The sequence below is a fragment of the Nyctereutes procyonoides genome, unplaced genomic scaffold (assembly GCF_905146905.1).
Source record: "Nyctereutes procyonoides isolate TBG_1078 unplaced genomic scaffold, NYPRO_anot_genome, whole genome shotgun sequence".
Taxonomy (NCBI): domain Eukaryota; kingdom Metazoa; phylum Chordata; class Mammalia; order Carnivora; family Canidae; genus Nyctereutes; species Nyctereutes procyonoides.
The window spans coordinates 3,592,526-3,619,588 of NW_026575028.1; the positions used below are offsets into that span (position 1 = coordinate 3,592,526).

General features: G+C 40.2%; 1 protein-coding gene across 1 annotated transcript in view; it reads right to left on the bottom strand.

The window, feature by feature from the left end:
- Positions 1-6,427: 6,427 nt before the first annotated feature.
- Positions 6,428-27,063, bottom strand: part of CCDC77 (coiled-coil domain containing 77) — a 31,714-nt gene continuing 11,078 nt past the window's right edge. Inside the window, exons 5-13 of the mRNA XM_055315639.1 lie at positions 24,369-24,511; positions 19,318-19,417; positions 18,182-18,257; positions 16,557-16,648; positions 15,435-15,583; positions 10,456-10,675; positions 8,428-8,553; positions 8,174-8,326; positions 6,428-7,389 (exon numbers count right to left, since the gene is read on the bottom strand). Of these exons, the coding sequence (XP_055171614.1) occupies positions 7,243-7,389; positions 8,174-8,326; positions 8,428-8,553; positions 10,456-10,675; positions 15,435-15,583; positions 16,557-16,648; positions 18,182-18,257; positions 19,318-19,417; positions 24,369-24,511 (1,206 nt within the window). The 3' untranslated portion in view covers positions 6,428-7,242. The remainder of the gene's footprint in view (positions 7,390-8,173; positions 8,327-8,427; positions 8,554-10,455; positions 10,676-15,434; positions 15,584-16,556; positions 16,649-18,181; positions 18,258-19,317; positions 19,418-24,368; positions 24,512-27,063) is intronic.

Genomic DNA, 27,063 nt, shown 5'->3' on the forward strand with positions numbered 1-27,063 from the left:
CCATAGGCTTGGTCCCCACAAATACAAATATATACAGGTGTACATACACTGCCCTTTGGAGGGCTGTACAGATGGTAGACTCAGAGGCAGCTTTCTTGCATGACTTAGCTCTCTGGCACCACCTTCTGTGGCACTGAGGGTGTTCTCAGCATTTTCAGAATAAGCTGTGGGTCTCTGACCCTCTGAGGGAAGCTGAATGTCCTACCTCTGTTCTTTCATCCTGAAGAAACTCTTCAATATACATCTACCACTCCAGAATTCAGGCTTCTCAAATCCCTAACAGGGCTTGTCAATGACCATATCTGTTCTACACTCTACAACCTGTACTCCTTCTATAGCATCCAGCCCAGAAGTCATTCAATAAACAAACTGTAATAATGGAAAATGTTACTTCCCATCCTCTGAGGCTCTGCCTTCTCTTAAAGCCACTCATTTAAGGATGTCTTCCTCTATTAGAGCAAAAGTGGGAATATGGATGTTCCTTCCTTTGCCTTAAACACAGTCGAATCCACTCACCTGCTGGGAATGCTGCAGACAACGCAGGCAAATGGACAACATGGCTGGATAAACCTACCTTATGGCTTTGTGAGGGAAGAACAATGATCCTAACGGCCAGGACATGTGCAGAGTGCCACAAAACAGCTCCAGTGCTCAAGCCCCAGACAGACTTTCTGAAAACCTTCTTTGTCTAAGTTCATAGGTCCAGGCTATAAACTCTGGTGAGAGAACCCCAGCCATGCCACTTAACACTCAATCACTGTGGCATCTCAGCAGCATGTCTCAGTTTCCAGACGGTGATGCTGGGCACTGATGAGAGTCAGAGCTGTTGGGTTTCAGGTTTCTCAGCTGTGTTATCTAAGGACTGGCTGCTTGGGATTTGGTCAGGGCTGGTTTAGGAGAGAGGCAGACGCCGTCTTTTCCCCAGAACAGACTACCCTTTGAGTTCTGCCGCCACCCGGACTGGGGATGGAAGAAAGAAAACAAAAATCCTCACTGTATGTGGTTCTCCGGAATTTAACTTGGCCCTGGAGAGGGAAAATTAAAGAGCAACACTGCTCATCCACTCTCAATGCCCTCTGCAGGCAGCTAACCCCGTTAACGCTGAGGCTTGTCAGGACTGGGAAGGGTTTAGGTAGGGTGAGGACAAGGATTTCTGACCCTCTTGACGGTGGAGGAGGCTTCCACCTCCTACCTAGGTCAACACTAAGGTGTTGAGTAGAGGAGTCTGATTTATTTTTTTTTAATTTTTATTTATTTATGATAGTCACACACACAGAGAGAGAGAGAGGCAAAGACACAGGCAGAGGGAGAAGCAGGCTCCATGCACCGGGAGCCCGACATGGGATTCGATCCTGGGTCTCCAGGATCGCGCCCTGGGCCAAAGGCAAGCGCCAAACCGCTGCGCCACCCAGGGATCCCGAGGAGTCTGATTTAGAGTCAGTTTACAAGAACCAACCCTTTCACGAAGATGGCACTAAAGGCAAAGAAAGTAGCCCCTGCCCCTCTCAAACCCAAAGCCAAAGCCAGGCCAAGAAAATGGGTGCTGAAAGGCATCCACAGCCACAGAAAAAAGATCTGCATATCACTTACCTCTAATGGGCCAAGACACTGCATCTCTGAAGGCAGCCCAAATATCCTTGGAAGAGTGCCCCCAAGAGAAGCAAGCTTGCCTGTTATGCCATCATCAAGTTCCCACTGACCACCAAGTCAGCCATGAAGAAAATAGGAGACAACAACACACTTGTGTTCATTGTGGATGTCAAGGCAAACAAGCACCAGATTAAACAGGCTATGAAGAAGCTCTGTGACATTGTCATGGCCAAGGTCAACACCCTGATCAGGCCTATTGGAGAGAAAAGGCTACTGACTATGATGCTATGGATGTTACCAACAAAATTGGGATCATCTATCCTGAGTCCAGCTGGCCAAATCTAAATATAGATTTTTTTTCGCAATAAAAGAAATAATAAAGTCTGTTTCCAAGAACCAATTGAAACAGAACATTCTCATCAGGCTAAGCTATGAAGAAAAGAGGTAAACCCAGTCTAGTGACTTGGGACAAGGACAGCACAACTAGTTATGTGATGAGGTTTCTTTGTTTTCCTGGCCCTTCATATATTCACCACATACATGGGATGTGTGCGGTGGTAGTGGAGGATGGTCAAGGTGGGTGTTATGTATAAGGAAGCACTTTCGGAGAAAGTTAAGCACTGAGTTCTTTTTTTTTTTTTTTAAGATTTTATTTATTTATTCATGATAGAAAAAGAGAGAGAGAGACAGGCAGAGGGAGAAGCAGGCTCCAAGCCGGGAACCAGACGCGGGACTCAATCCGGGGACTCCAGGATCGCGCCCTGGGTCAAAGGCAGGCGCCAAACCACTGAGCCACCCAGGGATCCCCTAAGCACTGAGTTCTTCATAACTTTTATATTCCCTAGAGCTTCTAAAAATATTCTGCCTTGACAGATTCTGCACTTCAACCTGACATCTGACCCTCAAGAGAGGGCTGTTCAGTACAGGTCAGTAAGAGATACGCAGGGAGAAACCTTGCATTCCATCATCCCAGATCTTTTTAGGGGACATTTCATGCTCTCAGTTTTCCTTCAGATTATTACAAAGTGAACCTGGGGACTTTAAATCAGTCTGATATATTTTTCTCATCTGGGTTCAGTCACCCTTTGCTATATATATTTTCCCATCCTAGTGGTACCTTGGCTTAGTACATGGAAAATTTTGCTTTCAGTTAAGTTTTCCCTTAAATTCTATACTGTTCTTGGGGTGCCTGGCTGGCTCGGTCAGAAGAGCATACAATTCTCGATCTTGAGGTTGCGAGGTTGGGTGTAGAGATTACTTTTTAAAATAAATAAATTTTAAAAATAATAGTTTCCTTAAAAAAATTCAATACTGTTCTCAAGGGAGATTACTCCTACTTTATGAGAACTTTAGGAAAAGAAATCCCATAATAATCTCACCCTTAGTTGTTGGCATGCTTGAATGAGATCACCTAGGGAGGATCTTGTGGGTGACAGAGTCCTGGAAACACTGAAATTGTCGGGGTAAGGAGAAGAGAGTCAGACAAGGAGTGAACAAAACCCAGCAGACAGAGGAGTCAGAGAGGACAGAGATCTACAAAGCAGGTGGGGACAGGGAGGAACCCTCAGATGCCAGTGCTCAGGAGGTGAGGCTGGGAGGCCAGGTATGACATAAAAGGAGAAGGGGCAGGATGAATTCAAGAGGGTTATGGTCAGACTGAGTAGAGGAGAAATACAGAATCCCAAAGATGTTACAGAGGATTTGAGCAGAGAACATACAGAGAAAGAAGAGTTTTATAAGGTCATTTTTTGGAGGAAGGAATTCATTGCTTTGCCATGAAGCAAGAAAGAGAACATAGCTATTTTCTGCAGAAGCTTATCGGGTGCTGGCCTGGCTTAGGGAGTGATACAAGAGCTCTAGGGCTGGAATGGAGAATCACTCCAGTTTAAATAAAAGAACCCCAGACAGACCTGTTCAGTCTTGACTGATTATTGAGCTTGGGGCCAAATGAAATTTTATAGAAATCTGCATGACAATACTACATTAGGCTCACTCAGATTTTATTTTATTTATTTATTTATTTATTTATTTATTTATTTATTTATTTATTTATTTATTTATTTATGATAGTCACACACACAGAGAGAGAGAGAGAGAGAGAGAGAGAGAGAGAGAGGCAGAGATATAGGCAGAGGGAGAAGCAGGCTCCATGCACTGGGAGCCCGATGTGGGATTCGATCCCGGGTCTCCAGGATCGCACCCTGGGCCAAAGGCAGGTGCCAAACCGCTGCGCCACCCAGGGATCCCTCACTCAGATTTTAGTTCCCACTATTTAGTATTTCATTATCCCTTTCTAAATGTCAAGGCAAAGAACAGTCAACATAGCAATACCAAGATTGTACAAATTTAAAATTAGCACTGATATGGCTAAATACTAAGATGCTTACTGGGTAGGACGATTGCGAGCCAAAGGTGGGGGGGAAGTCACGAAACCAAGACAAGGCCCATCAGAAACATTGTGGTCCAATTTGGGAATTTGTTGAGATGCAAAAACTGTAGACTAGCCATGTCAAAATGGAGTGGTGGGAGGAAACTGGACAAAAAGGATCGTTCTGTATGATTTCTTACAACCACGTGTGAATCTAAAATTATGTAAGGAGACAGACTGACATAGATATCAATAAATGGAAGTACATGAGCTAACTGTTCAAGCATAGGATTTTATAACAAATATTTAACTAAAACAAATACATATTTAGCACACCAACTTCACATGACTCTATTACAACAACCTAAATTCCAATATTTAATTGAGTCTATTTCTCTACTTCACATTGCCATTGGTTGGTCTGTCAATACAACACATTTAGTTAAAAAAAAAAAAAAGGCATAGTGGCTTAGTTTTCAAAAAGCCACGCAGTCCAAGAAGCAAAAAGGAGAGATACCAAAAAGATCTGCAAACAAAAGCAGTAATTGCTGCCATTTGATGGGTAGGCTCCCAGAAAGCTGCTATGGCAAGGGCAGTAAGTTTCTTAGTAACAATCTTACTCCATTTGCTTATGTACCACTTAAGATGTGAATTTTATCATCTGGTAATTCAGAAAAACATTATGTCATCCCCAAACTGAGAGCTACCCTGTACACAATAACATGGGTATACTGTGATGCCACCTTAGGAAGTAATCAGGTAAGTGCTTCACAGGCCCAGGTTGTGTTCATTTACACTTGCTTTTTTTGTAGGATTAACTGGAAACTAAACTACCAGGCATATTCCAGGAGTGGAATACTTCACAGATTAGACCCATAAACCAATGTAGAAGCTTAAGCTTTTGGAGGCACTTGGCTGGCTCAGTTGGTGGAACATGTGATCTTTTTTTTTTTTTTTTTAAGATTTTATTTATTTATTCATGAGAGACAGAGGGAGAAGCAGGCTCCCCAGGGGAGCCTGATGTGGGACTCCATCCCCGGACTGCAGGAGCATGCCCTTAGCCAAGGGCAGACACTCAACTGCTGAGCCACCCAGGCGCCCCAAACATGTGATTCTTGATCTCAGGGTCATGAGTTCAAGCCCCACATTGGGCCTAGAGCTTACTTTATTTTTTTAAATTTTAATAGGTTCTTTTTTTTTTAATTTTTTATTTATTTATGACAGTCACAGAGAGAGAGAGAGAGAGAGGCAGAGACACAGGTAGAGGGAGAAGCAGGCTCCACGCAGGGACCCCAACGTGGGACTCGATCCCGGGTCCCCAGGATCAGGCCCCGCTGAAGGCGGCGCCAGACCGCTGAGCCACCCAGGCTGCCCTAGAGCTTACTTTAAAAACAAACAAAAAACACTTTGACATACTTTCTTTGTAGTGTCTCCCTTCACTAGGCAGCCAAACCCCCCCAGGCCTTCCTCCTGCTTGTCGACCTGTTCTAGATCCATTTGGTTCTGTGCTCTTACCTACTTGGGAAGTTAGGAGGGCCCATGCAGACTGTGACTTGCTGGAATCCTAGACATTTTTTCATTGGCAGTCAATTCAACTCACTAAATCCATCAAGACCTTCTCCTAATGGTTCTATTACTTGCCCCTCACCAGTGTGCTCTCATCTTCCCAAACATTCCCTCTTCTCAAGCTATCACAGCAGTGCCCCATCCCACTCTCAGTGGAAGGCCTTTATTTTATTTCTTCTGTGAAAAAGGAGGCAATCAACCCTTTAGGATTATCTACTCATCTGCTCTGTCTACTGCCATTGGGTCTGGCTCTCATTTTCCTCCAACATCTTATTCACGAATATCCCCTCCCACTCATCTATCTTCAAGTGATAGAACCAAAGGCAGTGGCACTAACACTTTATCTGTTTTTTCACCTATATCCTTTTTTTAAAGCAAACTGCTGTGCATCTGGGACAATAATTGTTTATGTTCCTGGACAGACTCTGGAAAGTCAGTTGATCTTAGCTTAGTATATAGCATCATTCTGACTCAGCCAGGACAAAAGAAAGAACTCAGGTTTTCACATTTGTGTTAAAGGAAAATGGTGATTGAACTGCCAGTAGGAGATACTACTTTTTTTTTTAAGAGCCTGATAAATGATATGATATGATCATATTATGATAACAGATCACATTATTTTCACTAATAAATTGACCAGAAATTCCCAGAGGGATCAGTCTTGGGCTTTAGAGGGATATACATAAGGGATGGTTCTTCCTTATGTTCAACACTTAAGGAATTTTTCATTACAGTTGATGTTTTGATGCTAGGCAAAACAAAAAGGCTTATTAAAATCCTAGAATTTCACAGTAAAACCTAAATTTCTGTATAAACCCACAGGGACCATGGAACAAGTAAGTAAACCAGGCATTAACAAAGTTATAAATGTGATTTTTAACAAGAAATTATAGGAAACTAGAATCTTTTCAATTACATTTTTATTGAAAAAGTTAATTTAAAATATATACATTATTTTTTTAAAAACATGTTATTGGTAAAATAATGATCTTTCAGACAAGGATCACTGAACTTTCACTTACTCTTACCAAAGTGGCACCTTTATTTTCCTAGATGAACATTTTGCTTAAAGATGGAAGGAAGGAAGGAAGGAAGGAAGGAAGGAAGGAAGGAAGGAAGGACGGACTAGGATCTCTAGTGCCCTCTGGTGTAACTCCCTGAGACTGGGTCCATAAGTAATTCAGTTAACAACAGAAGAAAGTTAAAATAGCAGAATCTACTTGTTCCCAGCAGAATCTACTTGTTCCCATGTGATAAATTGTGATTTTCTACCTTGGGCAACCTCAGAGGATGCCTTGACTTTAGGCAGAGTTTCAACTACTGATGCTCAGTTGAGCTCATAGCCAAAAATACTTTCTTCCTGAATTTTCATTATCATTGCCTTTTTTGAAAAAAAACACAAAACCCTGTCATTAGATTATAAATGGGAGAAATAATGTGGGAAAGTCTCTAAGGAATTCAGGTTATAATCCAGACCAAAAATATAAAAAAGGACAGCAAAAATGATAGCTAAAGGTCAGTGTGATAGAAGGGCTCTTTTAGTGATCCCTAATTCCTAATAATAGGTATTCGTAATAATAGGTATCACTGTTTTTGTACTAACAGGTATCACTATTCTAGCCAACTCGGTGCATACAGTTTCTGGGAGAAGATGACCTTTTGGGCAGATTTCAGGAAACCGATCTATTTCAGATGAGTGCCACGTTGAAATGTAAACCTCAACAGAGCCTAAGTTCATTCTCCAGACCAAAGACTTTGGACTTTAGGTTCTTCAGTTCTCCTTGTATCTTATGTGCCCGTCTATTGCTGTCACGCACCTCACATAGGATGGCAAGATCCTGGTTTGCCTGGGCATTAAGTGTTGCCTAGAGATTTGAAAAAAAAAAAAGAAGAAGAAGAAGAAGAAATGATTATGGCACATGCCGGGGGAAAAAAAATCAGTCACAAAGACTAGGCTACACTGGCTCCTTTTTGGGAGACTTAGCACATAAGAGAAATTCAACCCTTAGCTTGCTTAATGACTAAATAAAGAAGGAAAGTGTAGAGAAGAATTAAAGCAGAAAAGGCATGAGACTCTGCTTTCCCATACAGTAGTAAAGAAGCTGTAAGACAGAATAAAAAAGCAATAATGCATAAAGAGACCAATATAAACATTACTGGTAAATTTGCCAAAGAATGAAAGAAAAGAATCCCTTTAATAATTAACCTTGTTTGGCACATAGCAATCATTTAGGATATGTGGCTGACTGGTAAAATCTCAGAATCCTTAAGGATTCTGAGGTACCCTGAATTCTAAATAAAGCCATGTTTGACAGGAGAAAATCCTTCCTTCCTTACTCACTCACTCTCCCCATTGGTAAAATAGACACAGTTCTTTTCATCTACTTCTTGAACTGGGAAGGATGGAGCTTTCTGCTAAGTTTAGCAGATGGAAGTACGATGGCACAGGCAAGCAATGATTTCAATCTTCTGCATCCTCCCTCTGGCGTGTACTTCAGTTGATTTTAGTGAGGCTTGAAAGATGGTGATCCACTAAGCTCTACCACGAGGGGAACCTCAGAAACATCTTTCTTCTGAGGAGCCCTTGCCACCATGTTTCCTTACCTGCACCCCTTTTCTTCCTCTCAGTAATTCAGGGTCCGCAATTACCTTATAGAGGATTTGCTCCAAGTCTTTTAGCTTCTGCCGGAGAATCTTAATATCCGTCTTAAAGCCTTCTACTTCCAAGATACGCCTATTCTCCAAGGCCTCATAGCGTCTTGTCATCACCTGTAACCGCTTCCCCATCTTGTTAGTGCGATCCTAAATATAGAGACATGGCAAGGCATTTCTGAAGATGAGGGAAGCATTCCCTGAGCCATCTGCACTTCCCACTCCATCAGAAATGGCAGAGAATTTTGTACCTTGAAGATCTCTCTCCTCACTCCCTCTTCCTCACGAATTCGGGCAAGCTCCTCTTCTAGGGACATGCACTGCTCTTGATACATGTTGGACAATTTCTTCTCTTGTACTAACTTATCCTTTAGGGACTGCGGGTCAAAGGAAAATAAAATTACAATTTTGGTAATTCAAATAGCACTTGGGCAATGAAAGAAAGAAAAGAAAGGATTTCCATTAAGTCTAAAATGAGTTAAGGAACAAGACGGAAAGGAACTTTGGAGAACATCTGAAAGCCTATTTCTAGATGATTCTCTTGCTTTTTCTAAAGCATACATACTAGAAAATCTTTAAAGTAAAACAAAAGTTTTGGCTCTGAGAAGGGTCAGATAATGGAGTTCAGAACTGTCCCACATAGGATGTTAAAATATACATTTTGGGATACATTTCTGAAGTTATTTAAATAGAACCAACAAGAACACATAACATACATGTTCCATAGAGCAGAGGAATGATCGGTAAAAACCTTAATCAGATCATGATCCTTCCTTACACATAATCCTTCAAAGACATGCAATGTTCTTTTTTTTTTTTTTTAAAGATTTTATTTATTTATTCATGAGAGACACACACAGAGAGAGAGTGAGAGGCAGAGACACAAGGCAGAGGGAGAAGCAGGCTCCATGCAGGGAGCCCGACATGGGACTCGATCCTGGGTCTCCAGGATCAGGCCCCGGGCCGAAGGCGGTGCTAAACTGCTGAGCCACCTGGGCTGCCCAAAGACATGCAATGTTTAGAGTTAAATATTCTTACCAGGATTGTAAAGACCCTACAATGCCCTCCATGACTGGCTGCTGCCCACCATCTAACCTCTTTGCTTACCACTTCCTTCTTGCTTATTCCTCTATGACCACAATATTTCTTCTCTTCCCTTTAAACTTGCTCCTCCCTTTGCCTGGAATACTCTTCCCCTAGATCTGTATGGCAAGCAGAAGACCATTTTATAGGTCTCAACTATAAAACAACACCAGATTTAACAGAGGGTCCCTGTGCTTCCCTACAAGAGTAGACTTTCAGCAAGTACATATAATTTTCACATAATCTTTTAAACTCCTTAATACCACTTTTTAATAAACTATAATTTTCTGTTTTGTTTCTGTACCTTCTCACCCATTTAAGTTTTTATTTATTTATTTACATAATCTTTACACCCCATGTGGGGCTTGAACTCATTACCAGAGACCAAGAGTGACTGAGCCAGCCAGGTGCTCCTCCCCTCTCTTGCCTTTTCATCCATTAAAATGTAAATGCCATGAAAGCAGACCTAGTCTAATTTATCTATTGCTGTAGCCCCAGAACCTAGGCCATAGTAGGAGTGCAATAAATATTTGTTGAATGAATAAATGAATCAATTGTTTACTTTTCTAAATCCCCAAATACTATAATGATAAGCTACTCTCTAAAACCTATTTCGTGAGGCTGCTGCTACAACAGCTTCCTAGATCTTGTATTTTGTTGTTGTTGTTGTTGTTTTAAAAAGACTTATTTATTTATTAATGAGAGACACAGACTAAGAGAGAGAGAGGCAGAGACATAGGCAGAGGGAGAAGCAGATTCTTCACAGGAAGCCCGATGCAGAACTCGATCCTGGATCCCAGGATCACAACCTGAGCCGAAGGCAGGTGCCCAACTGCTGAGCCACCCAGGTGTCCTGCTTCCTGGATCTTTTTTTTTTTTTTTTAAAGATTGTATTTATTTATTCATGAGAGACATAGAGAGAGAGAGAGAGAGAGAGAGAGAGAGAGAGAGAGAGAGGCAGAGACACAGGCAGAGGGAGAAACAAGTTCCACGCACGGAGCCCAACATGGGACTCGATCCCAGGTCTCCAGGATCAGGCCCTAGGCTGAAGGCGGTGCTAAACCGCTGAGCCACCTGGGCTGCCCATCCACTTCCTGGATCTTGTATGACAATTTTTACATTCTTTGGAATTCTCTGAGTTCTTTCAACTTTTCCAGAAAAAAATTAGTAATTTCTGTAAGACATAAGAAAATTACCTTAACATATTCATTTTGGTTACGATGAATCTCATGAACAACTGGCCAAACTTTTCCAATTTTATCTTCTTTCTTTTTACACTGTGTACTGTATTGCTTAATCTTTGACATCAAATGATCCTTTTCAAGCATCCATGACTTCTCTTTACTTTGGTTTTCAAATCTGAGTTGCAAAAAGTCTTTGGTACTCTCATAAAGAAGTTCTTGGGTGTGATGAAGACTATGAAAGAAAGTACAAATGTGGACACCAAGATGCTTACGTGGTATATATGACACACAGTTACTCAAATAAAGGGAAGGTACAGGTTAAAAATTGTACAATATATAAATTCTATAAAATATCATTAGCAGTATTTAAAACACACTTAATCTGATCACCAGCAAACGCACATGTTTTACCAAACTGTAATATACCTACCTACCTATCCATGTGCACTAGTTCACAAACTGATCTTAAAAAAAAAAAAAATTATTTATTTATTTATTTATTTGAGAGAAAACATGCACATTTGTGAGTGGGGGGGGGGTGAGGGGGGGAGCAAGGGGAGGTGCAGAGGGAAAGGAAGAAAGACTCTCCAGCAGACTCTCCACTAAGTGTGGAGACTGACATAGCGCTTGATTTCATGACCCTGAGATCATGACCTGAGCTGAAATCAAGAGTCAGACGCTTAACTGACTGTGCCACCCCAGTGCCCTACAAAGACTGGTCTTTATAGATGATTTCCCAAGTGCTAATTCCAGGTTATATAATTAAAAGATTTACAAAAATATTTACACATAGCCTGCACAAGTATGGGCTATTCCCTGACTGAGGGTGAACACAAGTACTTAAATATCAAAAATAGTTTTGCTTTTGTTTATGTTGTGCTTTACATGTAAACTGCCTGATATCAAATCTTGTCCTTTTCTCAAGATTAACCTCCTCTGTGGAGGAATTGTGACAAGCTCGGCCCATTTAGTTTCTCCATTCTCTGAAATTTGGTATCAGTTTAACTCTCTACCCCTGTGTTATAATTTGACATTGGCTCATACACTATGTCTTGTTTTAACTGTCAATAGGTATATTTTTGTTTCTCTTTTAAGATTTTATTTTCAAGTAATCCCTACACCTAATATGGGGCTCAAACTTACAACCCTGAGATCAAGAGTCACATGCTCTACTGACTGAGCCAGCCAGGCGCCCCAACATGCATATATTCTAACCTGAGCAAAAGCATATCCCTTATTTATCATTTACTTTTGCCCTGCTACCACCAGACCGTCAAGAACACTTAATAGTCAAGAACTATTAAACATATACAGAGTACAAAATAAATTCCTGCTGACTATTGAGATTTAGGAATAGCCAAATGAAGCTTCTATCTTTAAGAAAGGATATCCTTAGAAGTTAGTAACTCATCAGTTTAACATCAACACTTTCTAGAAAAATGCTGTATCAAATGATCAAACTGCTTGCAAAGAATATTACATACCATGAGGCAATCATTGTAATTTCCCACTGACCAAATAATGTCAGATACACTTAGTTCTTTTCACGAGTAATAGGATAACAGATAAGGAGAACATGATAGCATAATGCAGGCACAAAGCAGTATAACTGTCACCAGACGAATATATACATACTCAGGTATATATGTATGTGTATGAAGAAAGAGAGACTGATTCAGTTACCACAAGATCTCTCTTGCTTTCAATGAGGTATTTTATTCTATTTTACATTATGTTCTCAATTACAAACTGGGCAAGTAATAGTCTTGTTAATGTATAAATGGTTTGAAAGTGAGACCCAAAGGACAGTCATTAAAGGCCTTGGATTTCATGTCATTCAATATCCTTAGGATGATCTATCTAATATAAGGGACTGATTATATGCTCAGATATGCAGATGATGTTAAACTAAGATGGTTATTAATATTCTAGAAGACAGATATAAAATTATAAATTACTGTGATAATTTAAAAGCACTGTTCCCTTAAAAAACAATTAACATCCAATGAAAATAAACATGTTATGCATAAGCACAGAATACCAAAAATAAAAATGAAAATGGAGAAGTGCTGGCCATAAGCAAACATATTTATACTGTGTTAAAAGAAACAGAACCTGGGTAGCCCGGGTGGCTTAGAGGTTTGGCGCCGCCTTCAGCCCAGGGTGTGATCCTAGAGACCCGGGATCGAGTCCCATGTTGGGCTCCCTGCATGGAGCCTGCTTCTCCCTCTGCCTATGTCTCTGCCTCTCTGCTTCTCTCTCTCTGTGTTTCTCATGAATAAATAAATAAAATCTTAAAAAAAAAGAAAGAAAGAAAGAAAGAAAGAAAGAAAGAAAGAAAGAAAGAAAGAAAGAAAGAAAGAAAGAAAGAAACAGAACCTGCAAAAGCCAGAAGGCATATTCTATCCTGTATTGACCAGAGTTCTTAATTTAAGGATCACATCCAATTTTAATCACTTTTTTTGTAACTGTCATCTAGAATATTAATAACCATTTAAAGTAGGCTCCACTCTGGTTGTGGAGCCCAAAGCAGGGCTTGAACTTATGACCCTGAGATCAAGACTTGAGCTGAGATCACGAGTTGGATGACTGATTGAGCCACCCAGGTACCCCAATCACCATACTTTTTTTTTTTCAATCACCATACTTTTAAGTGGAGGAAGAGGCACTAGAAAAGTTTAATATGACAAAATGTAACATAAAATTTTTTTAAAAAGATTTTATTTATTTGAAAGAGAGACAGAGAGAGAGTGCACACATGTACACATACCAGCAGAGGAAGGGACAGAGAAAGAGGGAGAAGCAGGTCTCCCACTGAGCAGGGAGCTCAACTCGGGGCTCAAGTCCAGGACCCTGGGATCATGACCTGAGCCAAAGGCAGACGCCCAACCAATTGAGCCATTCAGGCACCCTGAAAGAAATTTTTAAATGTAGAATGTTTAGTGCAAAAAGAGGAACTCATATGCAGCTTGGTAAGGATTACCATGTACTGGAAAGATATTTATTATGTGCCTGTTATGCACACAGGGCAGGATGGAGGCCACAGTGAGCCCCTGGGGAAAAGAGAGAACTCCAAAGAAGTGGTGGTAAGTGCCATCAGAGGCAAGCTAGTCATCATAGGGATGTGGGGGAGGAAAAACTGAATTCTGCCTGGGGAAGTCTTCAGAGAAGAGGTGACCATGCACAACAAAGTGCCTGCCACACTACAAGGATCCCACAAGCGAGAGATATTAGTAGTCGGAATGAAGGATACAGTGAAATACAGCAGAAGAGCTGAGACTGGAAGGTTAATTTGCTGCCAGAAGATGAAGACCCTAGTATTTCATGCTGAGGCCCTAGGACTTTATCATAAGATAAACGGGGAGCTTTCACAGGTTTCTGAGCAGTTGCGTAATTCCTAACAGAGACACTAACCCATAATAGTGAGGCAGACTGTAGAAGACAGAAGGATCAGGGATAGGATGAACAGTTAGCTTACTGTAGCACCATAAACAAGAATAGAGCCTGGCTGGCTCAGTAGCGGGAGCACGTGACTCTTGGGTCTCAGGGTCACCAGTTTGAGCCTTATGTTGGGGGTAGAGATTACTTAAAAATAGAGAAAATCTGGGGTGCCTGGGTGGCTCAGTCAGTTAGGTATCTGCCTTCAGCTCAGGCCATGATTCCAGGGTCCTGGAATCAAGCCTCACATCAGGTTCCTTGCTCAGCAGGGAACCTACTTCTCCTTCTGCCTGCCACTCCCCCTGCTTGTGCTCTCTCTGTCAAATAAATATTTATAATCTTAAAAAAAAAGAAGAAGAATAGAATAACTTGAATCAATGTGAAAAGAATGAGAGGGAGAGAACAGATTGGAGAGGCTTCTCAGGCTCATACTCGATAGGGCTTGGAATTCAGGAATAAGAGTGGGGAATTGAAGATAATCATTAGGTTTCAAGACTGGGAAGTGGGATGGATGTAATATCATTAAACTAAATGAAAAAAAAAGAATGAAGTAGTAGGGACAAGGTGGTGTTTCTTGGGAAAGAAAAGCAGCTCGGTTTCAGACATGGTAAATGGGAGGTGTTTGAACATATTCAATTAAAGAGCTCTGTACAGCAGTCTGGCCACTGGAACCAGAAAAAAAGCTGAGGAGGGTCAGAAGGGTAGAAGAATCAAGACAGGTGTTACAAAAATCGGGAGGAAATTGGGCAGCCCCGGTGGTGCGGCGGTTTAGTGCCGCCTACGGCCCGGGGCGTGATCCTGAGACCCTGGATCAAGTCCCACATCGGGCTCTCTGCATGGAGCCTGCTTCTCCCTCTGCCTGTGTCTCTGCCTCTCATTCTCTCTCTGTGTCTCTATGAATAAATAAATAAAATTTAAAAAAAATCTGAGGAAATTAATTTCAAAGAAAGGGTGATCAGAGGTAGTACCAAATATGCAGAATGGTACTAGTTACACGGAGAACTATAAAGAGATAACTGGTCATGGAAATTAAGAAGTCAGTGATGACCTGAGAAAGGACAGACCTAGTAAACAGTGGGGATGAAATGAGACTGTGGTAAAGTGGGGAAAGGCGGGCAGGTGAGGAATAAACATAGCAAGGACAGAGAGCTTGTGGTTTTGGTATGGGTATGTAGCTGTTTTCCCCACATTTGTGAAGGACCACACAAAAGAAAAGGTCCCTGCAATATTGAGTCAGATAACATGTCAGCAGATAAGAGAACGTTTCTTTTTTTTTTTTTTTTAAGAGAACGTTTCTTAACGTCTAAGATCAAGCTGAAACCCTAAAGTGGGTTAAATGCATGTGGGATACTTGCCAATTCTTCAAGAAAAGAATCAACAGCACTCCTAGAGAAGCCTGGACACCCACCTATGTAGAGGCATGGGTGTTTGATGAAGACAATTTTCTCAATTCCCTTTCAGTTCCCTATGCTGCTAAAGTACAGGACTGTTAACTTTTAAGCCCCTTGGAAGAATTTACAAATCTGTCAGGTACAGCTTTCTTGAACACTCACTTTTTGGTAAGCTCTTTGATTTTGTCCTGATTCCTCTGGTGATGAACTTGTATTTCCTCAATGCGAATCCGTCTATCCTCCATGAGCCCTTCCACTTGTTCTCTAGAAAGCTTGGTCTGCTCTTCCAGCTGAGCCTGCAGTGCTTCCACCTAGACAGGTCAAAAAAAGGTATCCACTTTTGTCCTGCTTCCACTTACTTACTTCTTAACCTCAAAAAGCGAGCCTGTTTCTAGAAAACTTTAAGAAAAGCAAAACAAAAAAATCCACAAACAAAAGAACAGCAGCAAAACAAATAGAAGAAAAGTCTTAATTGTATTTCTTTTTATGCAATGTCTTGTAAATGGGGTTAGGCTACACAGGAGCAAGCTCTGTCCACACTAAACAAAGTATCTGTAGCACTAACAAAAAGCTAAAAAATCCAGTTTCCTCTGCCCTAAGATTCTCACTTTCCACCATCTTCCTCTTGAGATTTTTAGGACCATCTCCCTTCTAACAGCCCCTAGTTGCAAAGAAATAGTATGACTTTTGTCTTCATTCTTTAACTTAAAAAGTGGAGCAAAATCAGTATCATGTAATTTCCTTCTTTAATTCTGGCTGTCATGACTCTAAATGGAGATACTGGCCAAAGGTAGAAACTATCATTTGGAGCGACGGACTCCTGTTGGGCCCCAGCAAGGACAGTAACTTGAGTGCAACTAGATGAAAAATCATGGTTGCATGTGATACACAATTACCAAGTGGTAAAAGGATGATTCATGACTTTAGAATACATGTGCTAAATAAATGGATCTATCCCCACAGGTCAATCTATCAGCAGAGACAATTAAACTCTCTGTGTCTCCCCTAGGCCAAACACAAAAGGAATTCTTACTGTATGATAGTTTTGTTGCAAACCGTTTAGCATACAAACCAAACGAACAGAAAGTTCAGAAGTGTACTTCTAGAATGGCTGAATGGAGAATAATAGTTTTAAAATATAAACTCTTAGAAATTAGGAACCTAAATTTTCTTAATCACTTGATGCCTAGGTATGATATGTGTGCAAGGAGATACTTTTATGATAACAATGGTATGTTACACAAAGCTAAACTTGTGGACAGAAACTCTTCTGGTCTGTTTTACCTGTAGGATAAGTGTTTGTACGTCTCTCTGGTATTGCTCAGAACTTTCTACCTTCTCTCTCATTACTGGTTTTCTTTTGCTTACTTTAGAATCTAAAAGAGAAAACAAAAATTAGTATTATTATTTAAAAGATATTATTTATTTATTTATTCATGAGAGACACAGAGACAGAGAGATTTAGACAGAGGGAGAAGCAGGCTCCAGGCAGGGAGCCCGATGCAGGACTCGGGGATCACACCCTGAGCCAGAGGCAGACGCTCAGCTGCTGAGCCACTCAGGTGTCCCAGAAAACAAAAATTAATCAACACCTTTACTTAGTTTTTCTTTCGGCTATTCAAGCCTAAGCATACCTTTGCAGAGGAGTCTGGTTTATTCCACCCAGAAGAGAAGGAAAAGAAGATAAAGGAAAGCATATGATGATTATTGTAATACTTTTTTTTTTTTTTAAGATTTTATGTATTTGAGAGAGAGAGAGAGAGAGAACACAAGCAAAGGGAGCTACAGGGGGAAAGGGAGAAGCAGGCTCCCTGGTGAGCAGGGAGCCTAATGAAAGCGGACATCATGACCTGAGTGAAGGCAGCCACCTAATTGACTGAGCCACCCAGGCACTCCTATAGTAATACTTTTTCAGATGGGAATTTCTCTAGGGATGCCTGGGTGGCTCAGTGGTTGAGCATGCCTTTGGTTCAGGGCGTGATCCCATAGTCATGGGATCGAGTTCCACATGGGGCTCCCTCCATGGAGCCTGCTTCTTCCTCTGCCTGTGTCTCTGCCTCTCTCTCTCTGTATCTCTCATGCATAAATAAATAAATCTTAAAAAAAAAAAAAGAATGGGAATTTCTCTAGAGGAACTCTGCTAGGATGTCTCCTGGATAGTAATATTCATTTTTCTAGAGACTACATTAAATTTTCCTTTGGAGCTGTGTCTATTTTCTTTGTAAAATCTTATTTAACCAGAAAAGGTAAGGAATAAGGAAAAGTAAGTCTAAACATTTGGTTATGACAGATCACCCAATTTTCAAAAGATAAGATTATTTTAAAAATAAGCAACACTAAAATTACACTGAACAAAATTCCTGGGATGATTCAAGAAGCTCATGTTAAGAGAATAGATCTTAAAAGTTTTCATCACAAGAAGAGCAAATCTGTTACCATGTGTGGTGATGAATGTCATCTAGGTTTATTGTGATCATTTCATAACATATACAAATATTAAATCCTTATATTGTATACTTAAATATAATGCTATATGTCAATTACAATCAAATGTCAATTTTCTAAAAAATGGCAGAGAGAAATAAAATTGGGATTTCTGTTAAAAAAAAAAAAAGAGAGAAAAGGAGAGAGATGGAGGATTAGAAGCTAATTAACATTCTGTGATTCCCAGAAGTTATCCAAATCTGTTTTATGACTTATCACCTGTAAACATGTTCATTACATATTTTTTTCTCCTTTAGTAAAATATCATAGGAAGGTTAAAGGAAAAAAGCTCAGTGAGATCTTAAATCACCAGAGGCATCATTATGAACATTCATTATCACTACATAGTAGGAAAAAAATCTAATAATATATACTGTGTTTTTGAATTCTATGTCAATGAGAATTTATAACAGTATGACTAATACCTGTTCTGAAAGCTGAGGAAAATTCATTCTGTTCACATATACCCACAGCCTGATTAGTCTTTGAGAGAATGCTGACCTAAAGAAGCAAAAAAACCAAAAAGTATAGAATTAGTTTTCCTATAAATGTCATATTTCACTTTTTTAGCTTTACTTCTGTAGATCAAAATACTATTTATAAATCAAATTGGTCAAAATTGCCATAATCCTATATGGATGTCATGCCTGTTAGATACCAAAGTGGATTAAGTAACAAACTGGATAAAACTCAGTGCTGGTAATATAAACTAAAAAATTAAATTTCAGGGGATCCCTGGGTGGCACAGCGGTTTGGCACCTGCCTTTGGCCCAGGGCGCGACATGGAGACCCGGGATGAAGTCCCACGTCGGGCTCCCGGTGCATGGAGCTTGCTTCTCCCTCTGCCTATGTCTCTGCCTCTCTCTCTCTCTCTGTGTGATTATCATAAATAAATAAAAATAAAAATAAAAATAAAATTTCAGAGTTATTTAGTAATATCTGCTAAAACAAAGGGGGGAATCTTGGACAAGGGCCCTTAGGAAAATAACGGAAACACAAAAGCATGCATATGTAGATATGTATAAAAGAGGTCACTGAGGCAGTTTATTGAAGTGTAAAAATGGAAAAACTATATATACATAAATATCTCTATATGAATGGAAAAAGAGTTTTATCTCTGGAATAAAAGACATTTCCACTTTTACATGACAGATTTCTGAGAGCTGTTCTTAATAAATGCCATATATTACTTTTGTCATCAGCATAAACTAAGATTAAATAAGAAACCTGAGTATTGCAACTTGCTCCCACACTAAGTATGATCCTGCTTTCTTCTCTAATCTCACCCAAAACATCTACTCCTTTATGCTGTAAGGTTTCCAAACAGTGAAATGGGGTAAATGATGCCACTTTCCAAGGTTTATTTGGGGGGGGGGGGGGAGAAGCACAAAGCTCTTCATAATTATAGAAAATGCAAAAATGCTTTGAAGACTTAGAGACTATGACAGCTAATTCTCCTTCTATCTTCTTTAGCAAGTACTAAAATTGCTCTTATTATGGACCCCAGCCTGTGTCTTATAAATAAAGTCAGGCTTACCATGCTATACCAAAGATTACTTACTTTGTTTGGAGGTTCCTTATAAAAATAGGTCACTTCTCCAGTGTCTGTTGTGCCCACAAGAGCCAAGAGATTCTGTATCTTTTTCTTGTCTTCTAGCTCCCTGCAATTCTCATAGAAAGCACACATTGTATTTAGAGGAAGTAAATTTTTCTGTTTAAAGGACATCCTTTCTGATTTATTTTTAAGACAATAGCAACACCAAATTAAAATTGAGTAAGATTTACTTAGACCTTAGCTCTAATTTCTGAAACATCATCATGTATTTATATTCAGGAATTCAGAGAGAAGGGACCAGAAAATAATTTCTTAGTTGGTACTAAAAGAGAATTATAGTGGATGCTGGGGTACACTGCTCAGATTCTCCTTTTTAGCACTGATGGGTTCATTCCTTCAATTGCCAGTAATGTTGCAAGCTGATGGCTCACAGCTGAATCTCTCTCCAGAATTGTCCTCAGTCAAGAGGGACTGCCTTAACTGACTATATACCCAATGGACAGGCTGCAACCAGTGCCTGGCTAATGAGAGAGTAGAAAAGTCCAATTCCCTTGCTTCAATTCAGGATATCTCTGAAAGGACATCCCAGTTTCAGGGCTCCCTGTGGCAATGGCTGAGGTCTTTTGTTATTAATTATACTATAGTTCAACTTCTGCCCAATCAGACTTCCCTTATTCCTTCATGGGTGGTTATTCCTAAGAGCACTCTCCAATAAATTTCCTGCAAGCAAATCTCCATTGCAGAGTCTGTTTTCCAGGGAAACCAACCTAAGATATTTGGTATCAGAAATGGACCAAGGAAGCAAACTCTAAAATGAGATTTCAGAGGCTGTGATATGGAGACAGTTTATAGAACATAATGTTCTTGGAGCACCTGGGTGGCTTAGCCAGTTGAGCATCCAACTCTTGATTTAGGTTCAGGTCATTATCTCATGGTCATTGGATCCAGCCCCACAATGGGCTCTGTGCTCAGCACAGAGTCAGCTGGAGAGTCCCTCCTCTTTCTCCCTCTGCCCCACCCCTTGCTCATGCTCTCTAAATAAATAAATAAAAACTTAAAAAGAAAAAAAAGAACATAGTGTTTGTTCTTAGGAACAAGACAGATGAGTGGTTAACAGGGTATAGTTTAAACAATTAAAATAAATAAAAAATGAGGTGCCTGAGTGGCTCAGTTGGTTAAAGCATCCAACTGTTGATCTCAGCCCAGGTCGTGATCTCAGAGTTGTGAGTTCAAGCCCTACACTGGACTCCACACCAGATGTGGAGCCTACTTAAAATGAATGAATGAATGAATGGATGAATGAATGAATTAAAATAAAATAAATTAAAAATGGAGGGAGGCTGAGGGCAGCTCCCTATACAAAACTACAATCTCTGACCCATTTTCTGCATCTCAGCCAGTTTTAAGACCATTACCTGACAGAGAAGCTGGATCCCCAGGAGGTAAGACTAGGTGACACCACAACAAGTATACATGATAATGAGTCCCCTAGTCTTTTCCCAAAAGGCGTATGGCCATTTATTTTAGTAATTATACACTGGAGAAAAGGAAATAACCAGAACCAGCAGGCAAGAAAAAAGGAAAAGACAACCAAAGGGAAAGAGAAGTAAAATTATCTTTGTTTACAGATGATGTGACCTTGTATGTAGAAAACCTAAGGGTTCCACAAAAAGAACAAAAGCCAAACCAAACAAACCAAAGAAATTCTATTAGAACTGATATAGGAGGGATGCTAGGTGGCTCAGTGGTTGAGTTCTGCTTTCGGCTCAGGTCATGATTCCAGACTCCTGGGATCGAGTCCCACATCAGACTTCTGGGATCAAGTCCCACATCAGACTCCCCACAGGGAGCCTGCTTCTCCCTCTGCCTATATCTCTGCCTCTCTGTGTCTCTCATAAATAAATAAATAAAATCTTAAAAAAAACCCAGTGATATAAGAGAATTCAGCAAAGTAGCAAAATACAAAATTCTTCAAGCAAAAATCAGTTGCATTTGTATACATTACTGATGAACAATCTGAAAAGGAAATTAAGACAATAATTTGCTTTACAATAGCAACAAAAAGAATAAAATACTTAGGAATTAACCAAAGAAGTGAAATACTTGCATACTAAAAACACCGCTGAAAGTAATGAAAGAACACAAAAATAAATGGGGAGAAATGCTGTGTACATGGATTGGAAGACTTGATATTAAGATGTCAGTATTACTCAAAGCAATCTATAGATTCAGAGCAACTCCCATTAAATCTCAATGACATTTTTTGCAGAAATAGAAAAATCCATCCTAAAATTCATATGGAATCTCAGGGAACTCAAAATAGTTAAGATGATCTTGAAAAAGAACACAATTGGAAGATCCACACATCTCTCACTTTTTTTTTTTTTTTAAAGATTTTATTTGTTTGACACAAAGCACAAGCAGGAGGAGTGGCAGGCAGAGGCTGAGTGAGAAGCAGGGTCCCTGCTGAGCAAGGAGCCTGATACACGGCTCGATCCCAGGATCCTGGGATCATGACCTGAGCTGAAGGCAGACACTTAATCAACTGAGCTAGCCAGGTGCCCCAGAAGACCCACACATCTTAATTTCCAAACTTACTACAAAGTGAACTGTAATATAAACAGTGTGGTACTGACATAATGACACACCTATAGATTGATAGAATTGAATACACAGCCCAGAAATAAGTCCCACATGTATGGTCAAATGACTTTCAACTTTCAATGGAGAAAAAAAAGTCTTTTCAACAAATTGTGCTGGGAAAACTGGATATCCAACATGCAAAAGAATGAAGATGGACAATATACAAAACAACTAACACAATATACAAAAGTTATCTTAAAATGGATCAAAGACCTACCTATAAAAGCTAAAACTATAAAACTTTTAGAAGAAAACACCTGGATGGTTCATCGTTTGAGCATCTGACTCTTTTTTTTTTGAGCATCTGACTCTTAATTTCAGCTCAGGTCATGATCTCTGGGCTGTAGGATGGAGCCCTGTGTTGGGCTCTGTATTGGGTGTGGAGACTGCTAAAAATTCCCTCTCTCCATCTCTCTCTGTGCCACCTCCCCGTCCACTCACCAGAGCTCTCTTAAAAAAAAAAAAAAAAAACTATAGTGATATTGGATTTGGCAAGGATTTTTTGAATATGACACCAAAAGCAGAAACAAAAAGAAAAAATATTAATTGCACCTTAAGAAAATAAAAAACTTGTGCATCAAAAGGATTATCAACAGTGTAAAACGGCAACACTCTGAATGGAAGAAAACATTACAAACCACTTACCTAATATGGGATTAAATCCAGAAGACCTCTTAAAGCTACACAACAGTAAAAATCAAAGAACCCAATTCAAACATGAGCAAAGGGCTTAGACATTTCTCTAGAGAAGACACACAAAAGCTAATAAGCATATGAGAAAATGCTCAATATCACTTATCAGTAGGGAAGGCAAATCAAAACAATGAGATACTATTTCACATCCATTAGGATAGTTGTTATTAAAAAGAAAACAGGGGGGGATCCCTGGGTGGCGCAGCGGTTTGGCGCCTGCCTTTGGCCCAGGGCGCGATCCTGGAGACCTGGGATCGAATCCCACGTTGGGCTCCCGGTGCATGGAGCCTGCTTCTCCCTCTGCCTGTGTCTCTGCCTCTCTCTCTCTCTGTATGACTATCATAAAAATAAAAAAAAATAAAAAAATAAAAATTAAAAAAAAAAAAAGAAAACAGGGTGCCTGGGTGGCTCAGCAGTTGAGCATCTGCCTTTGGCACAGGGCGTGATATCAGGGTCCCAGGATCCAGTCCCACGTCGGGCTCCCTGCATGGAGCCTACTTCTCCCTCTGCCTGTGTCTCTGCCTCTCTCTCTCTTTGTTTTCTCATGAATAAATAAATAGAGTCTTAAAAAAATAATAATAAATAAAATAAAAAGACAAAACAAATGTTGGTATGGATAATAAACTGAAACTCTTGTGTACTTCTGGTGGGAATGTAAAATGGTGCAGTCACTATCAAAAACAGCAAGGTAATTCCTCAAAAATATTAAACACAAATTTAGTATTTGATTCAGCATTCCACTTCTGGGTATATAAACAAAAGAACTGAATGCAGGGACTTGAACAGATATTTGTACACCAATGCTCATAGCAGTGTTATTCACAAAAACTAGAATGCAGAAACAACTCAAAGGTCCATCAATTGACAAATGGCTAAAAAAATGTGGTAGGTACATACAATGGGATATTTTCTGGCCTTAAAAAGGAACAAAATTTTGATACATACTAGCATATGGGTGAACCTTGAAAAAATTATGCTAAGTGAAATAAGCCAAACACAAAGGGACAAATACTATATGATTCTACTTCTACGAAGTCAAATACATAGAAAAGTAGAACAGTGGTTGGTTATTAAGGGCTGGGCAGGGGGTGGGGGGGAATGGGGAGTTATTGTTTAATGGGTAGAGAGTTTCTATATGGGATGATGAAAAAGTTCTAGAGCTGGATAGTAGTATGGCTGCATTAACATAAATATACTTAACGCCATTGCACTATACACTTAAAAATGACCATGATGGTAAATTTTATGTTAAGTATATTTTACCACAATCAAAAAAAAATGTAGTGGTGGATGCTGTAGAATACTGCTCAGATGCCACCTTCAGGACCAAGACACCCACCACCCAAGAGCTGAGTCCTCCAGGAATTGCCCTAGGCTGAAGGGGGCTTGCCTCTCTCAAGATTACATCCCCTCTCTGGTGACAGCCTACATCCACTGAGTGATCATTGTAGGGCACAAATGGTCAACCGTTTTGCTTCTGAATGGCTATCCTGGCCTCAGAGCTCCCTGTGGGGTTGGCTGAAACCTCTATCATGGAATCACAGTTCAAATCTGCTCATAGATGTTATTCCTGAAGAGTCTTCCTACTAATAACCATCCTTGCAACCATCTCAGAGTCTGCTTCCTGGGGAACACAACCTAAAAGAAGGGCCACAGAGAAATGTATCTTGTTTAGTTTAATTTAGAAATATAACCAATATTTCCCTTCTCCCACTTGGTACCTGATTCTCAGTCGGTCATTTTCTGAGTAGAGGCGTAAAACATGTTCCCGTTCCTGGAAGAGGCAGACCTGTATATCACTTAGAGCTTTCTGCAATTCAGCAATCTCTTCTTCCCTCTGCTGCAAATCCCATTCTAGTTTATGCTGGAGGAGGTGGGGACAGGGGAAGAAAAAGTAGTTGAAAAGATATTGCGCTTCACAGTAGGATCTCATATTTGATACGGTGAATCAGTTCATGCAGAAATATTACAAAGCGAATGGTTTCACCAACACAGAATTCAAATGACAACAACAGGTTGTGTACAGACTTGAGTTTAAAGCTACAGGGTGAAAAAAAAAAAGGTACAGAGTGAGTGTGATGTTTGCATATAACATAAAAGTTCTTGTATTTTCTTTTTATAAATTACAGAACCCTGTAACGCCATATGATTTACCTCTTCTAGTCACACTTCTTTTTTACTGTTTTAAATTTTATTTATTTTCTTTTTGAAGATTGTATTTATTTATTCATAGAGACAGAGAGAGAGAGAGAGAGAGAGAGAGAGAGGCAGAGGGAGAAGCAGGCTCCATGCAGGGAGCCCAACGTGGGACTCGATCCCTAGTCTCCAGGATCACACCCCAGGCTGTAGGCGGCGCTAAACCGCTGCGCCACGGGGGCTGCCCCACACTTCTATTTTTTTTATTTATTTTATTTTATTTTATTTATTTTATTATTTTATTTTTTTCACACTTCTTTTTTAAATGCTTTCTATGTAATAAGGATTACAAAATTTTGGAAAAACAAAGATAAAAAGGAATGATTCCTGCCCATAGAGTTGAAGAATTTTGTGCAGGGAGAGAGACGTGCAAACAACTAAAATGAAAGTTATTTCATGAAAGAGTGTGCATAGGAAAATGGTAGAGGGGAAGGTATGGCAGGAGTAAAACCTCTGCAGGTTTTGGGAAGTCAGACAACACAACCCATAAATTGGAACGTGAAAGATGAAAACTGCTAGAGACAAGTAGAGGGTGGGTACTCTCGGGAAAGAAAGAGAAATACAGAATCATCAGAGCCTTGAGTATCTGGGTAACCCCAAGTATTACAGTGTCACTGGCATTGACAGTAAAGAGGCAGAATGGGGACGTATGAGGCCAAGGCTGGATACTGGTAAGGAGGACACTGTAATAGTTCGGGGAGAGATAATAAGGTTTGAACCAGTGTGGAGGGAACAGTGATTAAGTTGTTAGAACAGAGTAAGTGGCATTTAGGAAGCAGAGTGAAGAGGACTCACCAAGTGCTAGAAGTAGGGGCTGGGGAGAATTGCAGGCAACAATACCATTTACTACTGGACACAGAATAAAGAAAAATTGAAGAGATGAAGAGGAGAGAGGGGATACTTTAGTGGGACATATTATGTGTGGGTAGGGTAGGAAAGGGAAGAGTTGTTCAGACACGGATGGGTTAACACGGAGATCAAGAGAAAAGTGAGTCCATGTTAGTTATTTGATGTCATCATCTCCTATGTAGTAGTAGAAGGCACAATGAGACCATATAAGGTGGAGTCTAGGACTTTGCTATTTAAGACTAAGGAAGGGGTGCTGTTGATGGAGACTGAGAAGAATGGTCAGAAAGGTAAGACAGACACTGAGAAAGGAAAAGGACATGGAAATCTACAAAGGACACGTCTGCAGAAAGATCAACAGTGACAAACAGTCCAAAGGCCACAAAGAGAAGAGATCATTTTGACAAGCAGGTTCCAGAGACCACAGGAGATGCAGCTTCAGTAGAGCAATGAGGACAGAGACCAAACTACAGTCAAGAGGCCACAGAGTGGGTGGTAAAGTCAAACTATTCTACAAGTGTGGTGGAGAAAAAAAGCCATCTACGTAAGAGAGTAGTTAAGAGGGGAAAGCACAACCACAGAAGGGTGTTTTCTTCTTTTAAGTTGGGAAAGACTTGAGTATGTTTATATACTGAGAACAAAGAGGTAAGTGTGAGGCAAGAAGTTAAAAACAGAACACAGAAGAGATGATGAAACAGGGTTTCTGAGGAGGAGAAAGGGATGGGGATGGGGGGAGGGCTAAATCAATGCAGCTTGAACAAATAGAGATTGTCCCTGAAGCAGGAAGAAAGAATGATGGATCGATGGATACAGATGTCGGTGACTTGTATGGATGGGCAGGAAGGAAGCATGAGTGATAGCTGGCATTTCTTCTATGAAGTAGGAAGAAGATGCCCGAGAGAAGAGGACTAAGAAGGGTTTGCAGACTGGAGGAGGGTGAAGGTATGGCACAGATGTGCACAAGTAAGAAAAATTGATATAGTGACTAAGGATATAGATGGACATGTTTACCATGAATTTATTCAGTAATGACATGTGACTGTTTCAGAACAATGGTTCTTAACTAGGGGTGATTTTGCCTATGCTCCCAGAAGAAATTGGGGCAGCGTCTGCAGGCATTTCTGATGGTCACGAATGGGGAAGAGGTGTGATACTGGTGTCTAGTGAGTGGAGGCCAAGGATGCTACTAAATATCGTACAGTGCACAGTCTCCATAATAAAGGAGTACCAAGCCCCAAATGTCAGTAATGCCAAGGTTAAGAAATCCTGTGGAGAACTGGATGAAGTTATAGCTAGGGTGTGTGCTATACAAGTAGGGCAGAAGAGTAAGCAAGGGGTCATGGAGGCAGTATAGTTACTGAAGTGAAGCACAAT